This window comes from Phoxinus phoxinus (genome assembly GCF_949152265.1).
Source record: "Phoxinus phoxinus genome assembly, chromosome: 21".
Lineage (NCBI taxonomy): Eukaryota > Metazoa > Chordata > Actinopteri > Cypriniformes > Leuciscidae > Phoxinus > Phoxinus phoxinus.
The window spans coordinates 22,070,343-22,086,899 of record NC_136896.1 but is presented as its reverse complement, the minus strand read 5'-3'; the positions used below and the strand labels follow the sequence as shown (position 1 = coordinate 22,086,899).

The 16,557-nt window shown below is 39.5% G+C and overlaps 1 protein-coding gene across 2 annotated transcripts; it reads left to right on the top strand.

Moving 5' to 3' along the window:
- The first annotated feature begins 3,055 nt into the window (after window positions 1-3,055).
- Window positions 3,056-15,780, top strand: atp2a1l (ATPase sarcoplasmic/endoplasmic reticulum Ca2+ transporting 1, like). Of its 2 annotated transcripts, XM_079594550.1 has the most exons (24): window positions 3,056-3,500; window positions 4,598-4,615; window positions 4,730-4,812; window positions 6,309-6,413; window positions 6,554-6,692; window positions 7,263-7,343; window positions 7,864-7,949; window positions 8,269-8,566; window positions 8,775-8,941; window positions 10,051-10,139; window positions 10,243-10,345; window positions 10,439-10,570; window positions 10,665-10,781; window positions 11,049-11,267; window positions 11,684-11,795; window positions 11,906-12,129; window positions 12,235-12,455; window positions 12,623-12,825; window positions 12,916-13,001; window positions 13,105-13,238; window positions 13,793-13,910; window positions 13,996-14,113; window positions 14,509-14,551; window positions 15,458-15,780. In XM_079594550.1, the coding sequence occupies exons 1-23, from the start codon at window positions 3,383-3,385 to the stop codon at window positions 14,511-14,513; spliced, it is 2,976 nt and encodes a 991-aa protein (XP_079450676.1). In that variant the 5' UTR covers window positions 3,056-3,382; the 3' UTR covers window positions 14,514-14,551; window positions 15,458-15,780. The 2 variants fall into 2 exon arrangements, with proteins under 2 accessions (XP_079450676.1, XP_079450675.1); XM_079594549.1 differs by lacking the exon at window positions 14,509-14,551.
- Window positions 15,781-16,557: the final 777 nt, after the last annotated feature.

Here is a 16,557-nt window from a genome sequence, read left to right as displayed (position 1 = left end):
AGGCTGCCAGGGAAGAACCCTGACAATCAAGTTCATGAATTATCTAAACTCAAGAGCATTTGAGGTTTGAAATTTTAAAAAGTAATTTATCCTACAAGGAAGACCAGAATGTTCCGGGTACTTGGCCCATATTTACAAACTGACTGTTTTTGTTTCATTTTCATGAACTATATATTTGTTTTTATCAGTCACCTGTTTTCCTTTGTTCCAGTTTCCCGCTGCCTTCAGCACAGTTTTGTCTTCGCCACGACCATCCCTGTCCCTTTCCAAGTCTGTCCCTGCACCCAACCGTCCTCTCCTTTTTATTCCACCGGAGCCCGCCATTCCATCGACCCCCGCCTCCGCTAGCACCCCTCAGCCCTTCGGTTTATCCAGTAGTTCTGCCTTGCAACCTTTATCCACCTTGGGACTTCGAGTCACCAGCTCTGCCGTCGCATGGGCATTCCCTGGCTCCGCCTCATCCCTCCAAGCACTCAGCTCCACCTTGGACCATTGAGCAGTCTGCTCTGCCCTGGGTCCTCGGCTCCTCCCAGAACCATTGTACCTTTGGCTTCACCGGATTCCCTCGTCCCACCAGCTCCGCCTGGATCAGTCGTCACTACACCATCACCACAGACTTCCGGGCTGTCTGCTTTGCTCCAGCCCTCCAACCCTACGGCTCCGTTGGGCTCCCCTATCCCTCACGCTTCACCAGGGTACTCGCTCACACCTGCATTGCCTTGGTCCACTGGCCCCCAGGCTCAATCTAGGCCGCTCGTCGCCGGGACTCTGCCTCTGTCTCTGTGTCCCTCGATGTCTCCGGGTCTCTCGGTTCGTCAGACTTCGTCCAGAACTCACCATCTACCTGCATCATCCTCAGTCAGTCGGGCTCAAGTATCAACCTTGGCTCCTCCCTCCATCAGTTCCGCCGTGGGTCACCCTCAGTCCTGGATTCTACCACCGGCCACTCCTTCATGTGTGCTTCCACCGGCCATTCCTCCATGACGCTTCCACCTACTACACCCTTGTCCCTCTGTCTGACATCTCTGCCTGTTCCCAGGTCTTTTCCAGCTCCTCATCCATCTCCAAAGCCCCCTTCATCCCCCGCATTTGAACTGTTATGGCGTGAGGTCGTACCTTGCCGGATGGGGGCGTTATGTCACAAACTGCTTGTTTTTGTTTCATTTTCATGAACTTTCTATTTGTTTTTATCAGTCACCAGTTTTCCTTTGTTCCAGTTTCCCGCTCCTCAGTTGTAACTATGGTTTCTGAATAACGAGTCACCATCTGTTCATCATTTGAGTTCAATCACCCTGTAGAAGTTCCTCCTTTTCACTTAGATGTTGTCTGGTATTGTTTGTGTAGACTGTTACGTCGCATGCTTGCCTTTGGATTACCAGAGTTTGCTTAAAGAACTTTTGTTTATAGTAACCTGTTTGAACCTTTTTCTTCATCTGAAATGAAAGCTTTAGCGTAAGTTCTGCTGGGAAGACTCAATTGTTGCTTCACTTATTATCTTGTCATCTATCCAATCACGTTTTAATACTAGAAGTATAAAAGACCCGTACTTACACTTGTCTGAGTTTGCAGATGCTGACGCTTCACTCACCTCCATCCACCCCACCACCACCAAGATGATTCTTCCCTCCATCAACGAGATGGGTTCCTCCGTCCATCCTCCCTATCACCATAGGATTTCCCCTTCAACCTCCCCACCACCACCAGGATGGTCCCTTCCAATACCGCACTGGGGGTTGGCTGCGCCCCCGCCATCTTCAGGCGGGAAATGCTGAATCCGTACCCTCGGATTGCGAGTTACGGACAGGGCCTACGCCAAATAACTTATTGCATGTGGCTTGCTGGGCTGTTAATAAATGCATAATTATCGAGTATCTATTCTCCGAGTCTTTCTGGTAGAACTAACTGTGATAGAATACCAGACCACTCAATATGAGAAGAACTGCAATGAACATTGCTTCTATTAACCAAGGAGTGGCCATGGAAGAAGCCTAGCATCCAGAGAAACTGAAACCTTTGAAAGTAATTGGAGCCCAGTCTTTGAGCGAGCTTAAACAGCCTTGAAGAAAATTTTATTCAGCCCACCTGATTTGTTTTAGAAATAAATGGCAATCAACAAGGTCTAAGTGTTGTCAATTGCTGCCAATGGTTGAATTGATTGAATGTCCTGGTAAAACTAAATTCCATGCAGAATTTCTCCGTCAGTACCTTGTAGTCCTTTTCATGATATGTGTTTCAATCAGAAATTAACGAGGCGGGGGCATCACACCAAACAAATTCTTACCAAATTCTTACCAGGTCTGAAAACAATTCTGTAGAAGACACTGTGCTTACTAAATTATAGACCTTTGAGAACATTCAACCTCTATTTTTTTTTTTCTTCCTTTGAAAAACAAACAAACAAGGACTGTCCTTTTTATGTGTGTAAAATGAAGATCAGTCAACCATAATGCCATGACCAAGCCAATCTCGTGAGAAAAGGTGGTGATTTTATATGACTTTGTATGATGTAGTTCAAAAAGTAAGAATGAAGGTCCACCCCTAAACCTAATTGTCTGTGGGGTCTATGTGGGGTCAATGCAGATACAAAAATAGTTAACAATAGCCAAGAGAGTGATGGACACGACATACATATTATTAAGAGAGTGTGTTTAGTGTTTACTCATGAACACTTGGCTAAATACCTGTCGATGCACTACTTGATTTTAGTTTCGAATTGGATCTTAATACTGAGATAGATCTAAAAAGGATCATAGGAAATAATGGTGTTCTTCTTCATGCCAAACCAATGTGTGTTCATTGTGACACTCTCTTATTTAAGCTCCCCATGTAACCACACTCCTCTAATGCTTGTACCAAATTAACCCTCCAGCACTCCTCTAACTCCCCCCTTCTATCAGAGGCCATTTGGCCCATCACTCACTCTAACTCTCTCACCTTCTCCACTCTCCTTATTCCACTGACCATGCATGTTCCAAAAACAGATCAACTTTTCATTTCAGTGCTACCCCCTACAAATGCTATCCCATCATGCTCATTGCCCACCAAATAACCCCCCACATCTTCAAGTCTAATACGCCGAAGACGTTCAACCCCTAGTCTATAACTCAGTCCTGCAAAGCCATACGCAACTGACTGGAATTTTGGGGTGTGGCGATGGGCAACTTTGACCAATAGGGCAGCTGGCAGCAGTATAAAACAGTGCACATGTGTGAATTTAATCGCTCTTTCTGTCAGTCCATCACTCCTGTACGGAGGGGGTCCAAGTAACGGGGGGCATATTTTGTAGTACAGAGAGTAAGAAGAGCAATAAAGACTAAAAGGCACGGATAGACCTGTTTAACTCAGCTTTTGCTACTTGTAAAGATCCTTCACCCCTGACAGGATGGAGGACGCCTACGCCAAGTCCACGGCTGAATGTCTAGCCTACTTTTCGGTTAATGAGACCACCGGGCTTTCCCCTGATCAGTTCAAGAAGAACCTGGATAAGTTCGGCTACAATGGTGAGATTAATGAGATGTCTTGAAGATGCATTCAGGGTTTAATATACAGACAACCAAAAACTCTAAATGGTGAAAGCATTTGTTTTTTGGGAAGGCACACAGATAGACACATACAGTTAGTGCAAAAGAGCTTTTGGGTTACATTTTTAAATAGTGAAAACAAGAATAGTATATACAATTGCATAGACAATCTTGATAATGGATGGTTTAGTATATTCTGAAATGTTCAGACTGTCCAGTGCCATTTAAAGGAACACAAACAGGCTGTGGCACAGAAACTGAGAAGCTGGGATTGAAAATAGACTTTGGCAGAAGAGGAGAAGGGAAGAAAGACAGGTGATGGCACAACGGCCTTGCTTGGATATTTGAGAGGTCTTATTAGATTAGTATTTCAGGCAGTTGGGGGAAGGGAAGTTGGCCTGAGAGATCAGATATGTTACTGGCATTACAAAGTCATGATTTAAAAACATAACCACTTGTACAGAGAGGACCTAGCATACAAGCACTTTTTTAAATTTCAAATATAATGATTCTAAGTGTTGGAAAGCAGGTTTCACATTACTGTTCAGGGGGTCCATTTAGGCTGTTATTATAATTATTATTATTAATAGTATTATTATTAGTAGTAGTAGTAGTAGTAGTAGTAGTAGTGGTAGTAGTAAATAATACTATTATTGTTGATATTTGCATATAATTAAAACTTATCAATTTAAGCTTTAGTGGGGATTTATATGTTCATTATTTAAACATTTAAATATTTCTCATATGTGTATTAAAATATATTTAAATACACAAGCTGGGACTGAATGTCAATATTGCTTTCGAACTGCTCATATTGTAAAGTTGAAATATGTCCATTTCATGTCCAATAGCTGTTCCGGTGTGAACATACTAATACTTGTCAGTCGTCTGCAAAATGATTGAAATGCCTCAAGTTCCTTTTTTATAATGATTTTTATATGAAATCGATTAGAAATGGTTATGCCATAATAGCTCTTCTGGAATACAGTGAAAGATTGTCCAGAGTAAATGTTGTCTTGATGTCTGGTCAATTCTTTTTTTTTAATTCTTTCGTCTCTGTCTACTTTGTTTCTCAGAGCTGCCAGCTGAGGAGGGTATGTACAAACATATTGCAAATAAAGTAGCATATAAAGTTCATATTAACTTGTCATCAATAGAATCTCAAAATCTACTAAGTAATGGCTGAACTATATTTCTGTTCCTTTTAGGAAAATCTGTCTGGGAGTTGATCGTTGAGCAGTTTGAAGATCTGTTGGTCAGAATTTTGCTGCTTGCTGCCTGCATCTCTTTCGTAAGTTACTTAAAAGTGAATAATAAAAAATAAAAATAAAAACTGCAAATAAATCAGCAATATATATATATATATATATATATATATATAATAGTTATTTAAGTCGAGACCCAACAAATACATTTTATGAGTATGGTGTCATAGTGATGTACATACAAAACATATCAAACACTATGTTTCATGGGATTTAATCAGATCTGTCAGCATATAGATAGATACAGCATGACACACACTTTTAAACATACCCTTTCAATTTGAGTGGTGTGTCGTGTAAACAGCTGTTGTAACATATTGTAGGTTGCCTTACTGCACTTAATGCTGTAACATACACCACAGCCATTTATGGTGTTATGCAACAAGGTACACTTGGTAATTTGCCCATTTATTTAGCACAAAGGTTATTTGTAAAGGTCTACATAGTAGTGTGAACAGTAAAGCATCAGCCTTGAGATATGATAGCAGTATTACATGTTGCAATGTAGCATCAAATAGTTTCCTATAGAGTTGATTGATTAATTTATTGTGTCAGGAAGCCATACATGTGGTGTTATTTATCCCATAGTTTTCTAAGCAGGAAAGACTGGATGTTTGGAAGGTTCAGCGGTTATTAGGAGGTTAAAGGTGAACATGGGGGGTATTAATGTCCAACCCCCACCACACTGCGCCTCAACCAGCTGTTCGAATGTCCTTAGAAGGAAAATATTGAGGTGCTCAGAAGATGTGTGAGAGGGCAAAGGGGTTTATTTTAAGCAGGACTCAAGTTAAAGACAGAAACTCTATCCTTTGAAAAGGTCAGGAGAGATGCATGAGAGAAAGTAAAGTGAGAGGACATATAACTGCAGGCCTGTTGTGCAATAATATTGGGAAATAATGTTTTGATGGCTTTTAATGATAATGAATAATCATGCACAAGATGAGAATTTAAGCAACCTGACCAATTGCATCATGATGTACGAATAGTATTTCCCGTATTCATAAATAATATTTAGGATTAGCCTAGTAAGCCTCCAAGCCTTTCACTGGTCAATAAATCAAGAATTTATACAAAGGTGGGGCATTTATTTTTTATTTTCTCTGAAACCTTCATATTAATGGAGTAATTGCCTAGAAATTGTAGCCAACTACATTTTGACACCAGATTTTACTTCCCATAGAAAAACCTATTGAGTATGACATAATACTTTGAAAAACTATACATCAGTCAAGTGCATTCTAAAAATATTTTAATTAAAAGTTATTTCAATATATTCCATTGATGATATAAGAATCTTATTAGAGTTCCAACTATATAAAAACTATTTCATTTATATATCAGTTTATATATCATTTATATATATATATAATCATAATATCGGGATATTCAGTAAAGACCACCAATATGTACAGTCATAACATTATCTGCTGTAAAAGGTGGATATATAAACCCTAAATAGAAATCAAGAGCAATATGTATCTTGTGCTGGTCTCTAATATTTGTATTTGTGTATTTTTTTTAGGTACTGGCCTGGTTTGAGGAGGGTGAAGAGACTGTGACAGCCTTTGTTGAGCCTTTTGTCATTTTGCTTATTCTCATTGCCAATGCCATTGTCGGTGTGTGGCAGGTAATGCACCAACTGCACACAGTTACTTAATCACAGAAGCAGATATATGTAGATTATTGATTTCACAAAGTAAATGAAGTGAATGTATAACACATAGGCATCTGTATGCACACCAAGCAAATGTATTGTCTGTCATACAGGAGCGTAATGCTGAGAGTGCCATTGAGGCTCTGAAGGAGTATGAACCTGAGATCGGTAAGGTCTACCGCTCCGACAGAAAGAGCGTCCAGAGGATCAAGGCCAGAGAGATTGTCCCTGGTGACATTGTGGAGGTGTCTGGTAAGACTCCTTTATGTCGTTCAATCTTTAGTTTGGAAAATATACTGTGCACAGTTTGCATATTTTCTGAATGTATAGAATCACCTGATGACCCATTATGCAGTATCTGTATTGCACCTAAATTATCATTTTGAGTGTTGAGGTATATGCAGAAGTGATACAGTCAGGCAGAATAAAATTATGCTCAATCTTGGATATAAATTGTATTACCTGGTTTGCACACTGCAAACCCTGCAAGGCAAGTTTGATTAATAGAAGCAACAAGATGTGAAATATTATATGGCTACATAGTGTGTAGTAAAGAACTACTCACATTATTACATTTATAGTTTGAGGTACCATGTCTAGGTCATTATGATATAGTTCTCCACAAATCATGTGGCATTACTGCCACTGGCACAGAGCCTACATACACTATAATATTTGTGATCCATGGCTATATATTCAAATATATTTAGAAATCTCAAGTGTCCTGTAGGTCAGATATTTGGTTCAGGCTCTTTTTGTTGCAGCACTGGTCATGAATCACCACTATTTTCCATATTGAAAACTGTCTTTCCTCTTCCCTAGTTGGTGATAAAGTTCCTGCTGACATCAGGCTTACTTCTATCCGATCCACCACCCTTCGCGTTGACCAGTCCATCCTTACTGGTTAGTGCTTTTAACATTCTATACCTATGGATTTTGAAAATATACCTTAGCAGTCAGGGCCGGCTTGTGGGATCCTAGGTGTGATTGAGAAATTTAGCACACTGGTGTCAAAATTGTCAGAACTTTAAAACTTTATAACCAACATTACAAGTGGTTTCTTTTTAATGGAAAATGGTTTGTAAATCAACTGTACGAGTTGCTTTACGAGTTGCTTTTTTGTAAAGCAGCTACTGTAGAAACAGCTGTGCTGCTCTGCATCCCTCTGTTTTCCAGTGTATTGAGAACAAAAATGTTCTCACATAGTTGCATCGAGATCATTATATGTGAACCTTCTCTCAGGGCTCCCTCAACACAGCAGGGCAATTGGTGACCAAAACTCTGCTGTAACTCAAATATTCATCATAGGAAGATGATCCCCATGATTACGCAGCTTTTTTGGGATGAACTTTTGGGTAGTTGGTAATTTTGAGGTTAAATTGTATTGTATTTGTATGTAAATATGGTTATCTTTTTTCCACAGGTGAGTCTGTCAGTGTGATCAAGCACACCGATGTTGTCCCCGACCTTAGAGCCGTCAATCAGGACAAAAAGAACATGCTTTTCTCTGTGAGTTTTCATCGATACAATCCTCCAACTATACAGATTATTTGTCTACCTCTCCAATTAGCTACATTCCTCCATACACACAAGGTTCTTGAACAAAGTTCCTCTCAATAATAACCTTAACCCAACCTGGTGACAGTGATTTCGCCCAGTAGGGTGTGCTTTTGGAAGGTTAAGTAGATAAGAAATTTGTTCAAACCCCAACACACCAGTATAATCTCGATATAATAATAATAAAAAGAAAACAATTACCAAGAACAAAAAGTTGATTCAGGAAAAAATACTATTTGGGTAAATCATTAGTTTCCTCTCCCACCTTTAGGGCACAAACATTGCTGCTGGCAAGGCTATTGGAGTCGCTGTCGCTACTGGTGTAGCCACTGAGATTGGTAAAATCCGTGACCAGATGGCTGCCACAGAGCAGGAGAAGACCCCCCTGCAGCAGAAACTGGATGAGTTTGGTGAGCAGCTCTCTAAGGTTATCTCTCTGATCTGCGTTGCTGTCTGGATGATCAACATCGGTCACTTCAATGACCCCGTCCATGGTGGATCCTGGATCCGTGGTGCTGTCTACTACTTCAAGATCGCTGTTGCCCTGGCTGTGGCTGCAATCCCTGAGGGTGAGCATGATAACACTTGCAACACATATCTCAAATTTGATTTTTTCCCAAGGTTTATTATGTAATACCCACTATGCCCACACGTGGGCTAAAACCTTGTCCTTTAGTCTATACTGTACATGAAGCATAGTTACTATCTAAATATATCAAGAGTATCAATAATATTGACAGACATTAATTCATCCATAAACTCCTATCTTCTTGTCAGGTTTGCCTGCTGTCATCACTACCTGCCTGGCTCTTGGTACCAGACGTATGGCCAAGAAAAACGCCATTGTCCGTTCACTGCCCTCTGTGGAGACCCTGGGATGTACCTCTGTCATCTGCTCTGACAAGACTGGCACCCTGACCACCAATCAGATGTGTGTGACCAAAGTAGGTGTTGCATGTACACGCATCAACTAAGAAATAATGAAGCTATTGCTAATACTGATATACTGTAGTCTTAAAGGTGAACTGTGTGTAACTTTTCAAGTGTTGAAAAACTAACTCTTGTCACAATTTAAAGGTAGGGTAGGCACTTTCGGAGCGGCTAGCAATATCAAGCTAGCTTTGAAAGCATAAGGCCCCACCCTTCCTTCAGTACGCTACGCTGTTCAAAGCCACGCATTCTCTAAAACACATGAATGCAATACGCACACACAGCCGGAACAGAGTCTACAAAGTGTCATGAGAGACAGCATTAAACTACCTCACGTCTCAAAGCACATAACATTGCAATGATAATGAACATAAACAACTTAAAGAGCACTGACCTGTACCACCTGACTGCTGCAGATTCATTTCAGGATTGATAGTGTTGCCATTGAAACGTTGGCAACACTCGTGGCAACACTCGTTGTTTGGTAGAGCAGGACCTGATAAAGGTGGCTGCTGTTTGTTGGTGTTACTCTGTGGCATAAAACACGCTGATGATGTATGATGTCCGCACAACCAGGGTGCACAGCGATATGCAAATACATACGTTTACATGCAGGACATTGTATAGGACGGACATTTTATGGTCCTACGCCTTCCACAGAAGATATATATTTCTAGAAATATATTTAGACCATTTCACTTAATGATTGCTATCAGGATATGAAGAGACTTTCAACCAGCATAGCAAAAAAAATTGTTTCTGGAAAATATCGTCTACCCTGCCTTTAATGTGTCATTAGTAGGCTGACTTCCACAATTCACTTTCAAAACATAGCTAAGATAACATTTAAACGTTTAAGCAGTCTGATTTGCAAACCAAGTGTTAAGAGTTTTTGGAAGGTATTCCTATATTTTGAGCAATGGCAGCTTGAAAAAAAAAGTTGGTGTATTTGGAAACCTTTTTCTAAAGCACATTATTTTTGCATTTCTGTTGGGTTTTGCAATTGGTGCAGAAATTACACACTTCACCTTTCAACATAAAGTATAAGCCTTCACATGTACATTTATATTAATATGGACATATTATTACTTTCAGACTAAAATGAAATTGTTTATCATTACAGATGTTCATCATTGATAGAATTGAGGGTGATCACGTTGATCTTGACTGCTTTGATATCTCTGGCTCCAAGTATACACCCGAGGGTGAGGTGTAAGTACACATTTAAAAGCTTCCCCTAAAATACTCCTTTTTATTATCTGGCTATCAACAAGTTAAAGTCATAAATGTAATCTGAGTGGCATCTTTTCCTCAGCACAAAAGGGGGTGCTCGTGTTGACTGCAGTCAGATTGATGGTTTAGTTGAGTTGGCCACCATTTGTGCCCTGTGCAATGATTCCTCCCTTGACTACAATGAGGTGAGAGATACATACTCTTTTATACTTTATTCCTCCATTGTCTTATTTATTTTTGACCCAAAAAAAACCCTGTAATATTCCTTTGTGTTACAGTCCAAGAAGATCTTTGAGAAGGTCGGTGAGGCCACTGAAACTGCTTTGTGCTGCTTGGTTGAGAAGATGAATGTTTTCAAGTCCAGCGTCAACAACCTGTCCAAGATTGAGAGAGCAAATGCTTGTTGTAGTGTAAGTAGAGGTGTACCTTCCTAAAACATCAGTAATGTAGCTTGGAGCTGATTGTTATGGAACTCAAATCTATTTCCATTTTCATCTTGTGCAGATCATTAAGCAGCTAATGAAGAAGAACTTCACTCTGGAGTTCTCCCGTGACAGGAAATCTATGTCTGTGTACTGTACACCTTCCAAGGGTGATGCAGGCTGCAAAATGTTTGTGAAGGTATGCTATTTCACCATCATGTGTCTCACTCAAAAAATGTTCATGGTTTCTTGGAAGTTCCTTGCAAATACCATGGTATATGTTATGGTACAGTGGTGTATATAAATGAAAGTATCATGATATTGCTAATCAAGTACGTCACTGTACCACGGTACCATCACATATTTTTTTGTAAGGATTTTAAAAAGTAAATTGTCACAAAAATGGTATATATTGATGGTGATCTTCCCCTAATAATAGACACATCTTCTGAATCCTCTTTTTTAGGGTGCTCCAGAGGGTGTGATTGACAGGTGTGCCTATGTACGTGTTGGTGCTACTCGCGTACCCCTGACTGCAAGTGTAAAGGATAAGATCCTGTCTACCATCAAGGAGTGGGGTACTGGCCGTGACACTCTGCGTTGCCTGGCACTGGCCACCAGGGACACTCCCCTGAAAGTTGAGGAAATGGTCCTTGAGGATGCTACTAAATTTGTGGACTATGAGGTGAACATCAAAACTTTTTTTTTTTTTTTTTTGTTAATAATTGAACAGCATGTCATCTGAGTTTGTATTGTGGCTTTAAATATGGTCAGATACTTGATTGTGTCATTATATTATTAACATTTTAACAAAATCAAGCTTAAACAGAGATCAATTGGTTTCAATGAGGTTTTGCCTAACGTTTAAGAATCCAATGGAGTTACATAGTCACAACCTTGAATTGGTTAAATATTTGTAAAACTCATGAGATACAAATGGGGACCGACAGCACTGGTTTATGAAAAATTAGAATGGCGTTATGCTCCAGCTATGGTGGTCCAGCAAGAATGATGTATGAGGGTTAAATGAACAGGCTAAGCTACATAAAATCTTTGACTTTACAAATCTTTGACTTGCTACATCTTCTGTGTCTTGTTCAGACTGACTTGACCTTCGTTGGCTGTGTTGGTATGCTGGATCCCCCCCGTAAAGAGGTTTCTAGCTCCATTCTTCTGTGTAAGGCTGCTGGCATTCGTGTTATCATGATCACTGGTATGTTTTTTTATCCTTCCTCTCATCAGCCATCTCTTTCAATATTTCTGCAACACCTGACCTGTCCTCCAAATAACTAAACAATCTCATAAAAAAACGTTAACCCTCAGGTGACAACAAGGGCACCGCTGTGGCCATCTGCCGTCGTATTGGCATCTTTACCGAGGATGAGGATGTAACTGGCAAGGCTTACACTGGCCGTGAGTTTGATGACCTGCCCAGTTCTGAGCAAGGAGAGGCTGTCTGTAGGGCATGCTGCTTTGCCCGTGTTGAGCCCGCCCACAAGTCTAAGATTGTTGAGTTCCTGCAGAGCTATGACGAGATTACTGCTATGGTGAGACATACGTACACTTGCACTTTACAAGCCAACATCCATAACACTATATCACATGATACCTGCCTTTAAGATGATACAGTAATGTTGTTATCTTTGCTCTAGACTGGTGATGGTGTCAATGATGCCCCTGCCTTGAAGAAGGCAGAAATTGGCATTGCCATGGGCTCTGGCACTGCCGTTGCCAAGTCAGCCTCTGAGATGGTCCTCGCCGATGACAACTTCTCTTCTATTGTGGCAGCTGTTGAGGAAGGCAGAGCTATTTACAACAACATGAAGCAGTTCATCCGTTACTTGATTTCTTCCAATGTTGGAGAGGTCGTCTGGTAAGAATCCATGGCCTTTTTTTAAACCATGTCTAATGTTATCATGTATGCTAACACGCAGAGGTGGATTTGTGTACTTCACGATACTTGAGTATTATTTTGGGGAAAAGTTTCTCTGCACTTTTTACACCCCTTCTCACATGTGACACTCTTCTCATTTCTTTTAGTATTTTCCTGACTGCTGCTCTTGGTCTGCCTGAGGCTCTGATCCCAGTCCAACTGCTTTGGGTGAACTTGGTGACTGATGGTCTGCCCGCCACTGCCCTGGGCTTCAACCCCCCTGATCTTGAGATCATGGGCAAGCCTCCCCGCTCTCCCAAAGAGGCCCTGATCTCTGGCTGGCTGTTCTTCAGATACATGGCCATTGGTGGTTGGTATCCTTGTAATTTCTGTGGACTATCTACTATCTATATTTTCTGTGAGAGGTTTGGTGTTACTCTAATGACTTGACTGTCCTCAGGATATGTGGGTGCTGCCACTGTTGGTGCTGCCGCCCACTGGTTTCTGTATGATGATGAGGGTCCTCATATCACCTACTACCAGCTGGTGAGCAAAATCTCCATCATATAATTATTATTTTAATTTAACATGGAAAGAAAGCTTCTTTATCATTTCTGTTTATGTCTGCTAATTTCTCTTCCTGCTGTAGTCTCACTTCATGCAGTGCCACGAGGAGAATGAGGACTTTGTTGGCATTGAATGTGAGGTGTTTGAGGCTGCTGCACCCATGACCATGGCTCTGTCTGTCCTGGTCACAATTGAGATGCTCAACGCCCTCAACAGGTTACATCTTTACAACAGTTTTTGTCTAATGCAGTAGATTTTCAGTATTTAACTAAGTATATGCACAGTGTAATTACAATTTCCCTCTGCATCTTGAATTAATCTTTTCACAGAGCAAGCCGCAACGCATTATGGGATTTTATTTCTGTGGAAGATGCATGCATTTCTGTCAAAAATTGCCATCATTTCCTTACCCTTAAGTTGTTCCAAACCTGTATGAATTTCTTTCTTCTGTTGAACACAAAAAGAAGATATTTGTAAGAATATGAGTACCTAAACAGTTTCTGCTCCACATTAACTTCCATAGTACAGAAAAATATCTTCTTTTGTGTTCAGCAGAAGACACAAATTCATGCAGGTTAGGAGGAACTACTGGAGGGTGAGTAAATGATGACAGAATTTAACTATGACAGAAGTGAAGTTCTGAACCATCCCTTTATTGGAACCTAAGATGCATTACAATGCTGTCAGGTTTTGGAACAAAGCTAATGTTACCCTGACATTGATGTTGGTAATAAGTATTCCTCTCTGTGTTTCTGTGTCTTTCTCATTAGTTTGTCAGAGAATCAGTCCCTTCTGCGTATGCCCCCATGGAGTAATGGCTGGCTGATTTCTGCCATGACCCTCTCCATGTCCCTCCACTTCATGATCCTCTATGTGGACCCCATGCCTGTAAGTCTCTCACCTTTATTTCATCCTGTGCATTATAATTGACTATATCTCTACGCTGGCCACAACCTTCATTTTCCTATTACAGATGGTTTTCAAGTTGACTCATTTGAACGTGGAACAGTGGATGGTGGTTCTGAAGCTTTCTTTCCCTGTTATCCTTATTGATGAGCTGTTGAAGTTCTGCGCCCGTAACTACGTAGATGGTGAGTTCTCAAACAAATGTAAATATGCATGTGTTCACATAATTATAAAATAACATGCATTTAAGTAAACATATTTTAAATGTAAAATTACATTCACTCTCATACTCTATTCAAACTTACAATCTTATACTGTTTATTCTGACTTTTTTCTGAATGAAACTTAATATGATTTATTCCTTAATATGATTTACTCCTTAATATGATTTACTCCTTAAACTTAACTTTAATCAATTTTCCTTGTCTATTTATTATATTAATTGCACAATCTTTTTCTCTATACAACTTGGTTGCACTAAAAAGCTAGTTTTTGATCCCACACTCATAATTCTTCTATGCTTTATCTTATCTCTCAGACTCTTGATTTATTTCCCACTAACCATACTATTCATTTCTAGTCTAAACAGTCCCACCTCACAGTTTTCAAGTAACAGAAGCAAGGTATCCAATACCCCTCTCGTAGCTGTTGTGCTGTACCTGTCTTTATATATGTTTGCGTCTCTATACTTGTGCATGTTTAATGTGTGGGTTGGTGTTGCTTTGAGAGAATGCGGTTTTAAATTGGTCTGTAATTAATCATGCATGGAATCCTGTGAAATGTATGCTGAACTTTTAATTTGTCTTCCTCCGTGGGAAGGGTTTCATCTAGTCCACAGGTTGCACCAACCTGAGATTGCATTGTCAGCTCAATACAAAAACATCTGCATCTTAAAACTGATTTATTTCTACTAAGTGAGAAGTTATATTTGACATCAAATACACTATAAACTAACTTGCATAAAATATAAACTAACTACTAGTTACATGGCATGTTACACAGTGGGTGTGCATTTTGTCAACCCTAAAGATACCCCTAAAATCTGATTAACTGAGAGGAATGTTGTTCCAGGACCATTAAGGATGATCAAGGAATGTCCTATTTGGGTAAATCATGTTCTAAGAACATGTTTGCTTGCGTAAATCATGTTGAACTCAAATATATTATATTTGTAATATGCTTCAAGATATAGTGTTGTGAATTAACATTAGTTTATAGTACAATAATATGTATTGTAATGTAAGGGAATGTGGCTGTTGGGTCCAATAAAAAGGTAACGGTGATTTGTTTAAGATAAAAGTTATTTTTTTAAGCACGTGTTAAATTGTTTTTGGATGGTTTGCAATGTGAATATGAGGCTTTGTGATATTGCAATATATGTTGTAGTGATGTATGTATTTCGATACATATTGTCTTGTGAGTTAGTGAACGATACCCATAACAGAGGTTCGCAATGACATTTACTGCTGCTTGATATTTGCTCAGTATTGACCTTCTGTTTATTAAACTCCTCTTTTTGTGATTCTTAGGTAAACGTTTGATGTAAAGACAAAGATGTGGGAGTGAAAGTAACGGAAGATGAAGAATAGGAAGAGAATGAATGAGGAAAAATGGGAAAAGAGAGTATTTACATCTATTGAGACAGAAGCTGTCATGAGCCCATCCACAGAGTGGAGAGCATAAAATGATTGGAAAATATATATATAAAAAACAAAGAAAAAATAAACAATACTAAGTTTAGGAACAGAGATTAATATATAGGTCAGCCCTTCCAAATTAGTGTTTGAATGATGAATTGTTTTATTCTTAAAATGACTAATAAGTGTATTAAACATTTTTTGTTAAAATTGTATACCATTTTACAGCCTTTTATTTCGTATAATTCAATCTCTACATATACCTTCACATTTTGTTTTAATTCCATTCCTTTATTTACCTTCAAGAGGCATCTTCCCCAATAAAGTCATGAACGTGCCAATTATTTGTCAATTAATGATAATTATTTGATTGGATTCAAAAGGAATTTTCTTCAAAAGAAAGGGTTGTTGCAAAACAGTATAGCTTTTTCTCAGCTTTGACGAAACATATAAACATGGTGATACGAATTATGTGCATTGAAGACACAATGGATGCACACATCTACAAAAATTGGTGAAGCAAAGGTGTTGTGTTTAAAAAACAAATCCGGTCTTGAGGGGGACACATGGTTAAAAGTTGTTTGGCACTGCAAGGACAATCAATTGTCCAACCGTCTCCCTGTAGCACAGTCTTAGGTGTCTTACATTACAGACATTGCAGTTTATTGTAGGGATGCACCGATGTATTGGTCAAAACAATCGGTATCGTCTGATATTTTCATTATTGTTTAAAAACAGGCCGATATATCCTGTCAGTCAAAAGGGGCAGGAAAATATGTCAGACTGCAACACATACTGTGTGAGAAGAAAACGTCTAGTGTTACATTTAGGGACAGTTAATGCGACAATAACGTATTAAGTAACAAAAAAAACAGTGACATTAAAGCAAGCTCTATTTGACCCTATAAATCCCCGTAGTTTAAGCCAGGGTTGCCAGGTCCACAGGTGCTTAGAGGTAATGCCAACAAAACATTTCCTTGCAAATTTTGTGG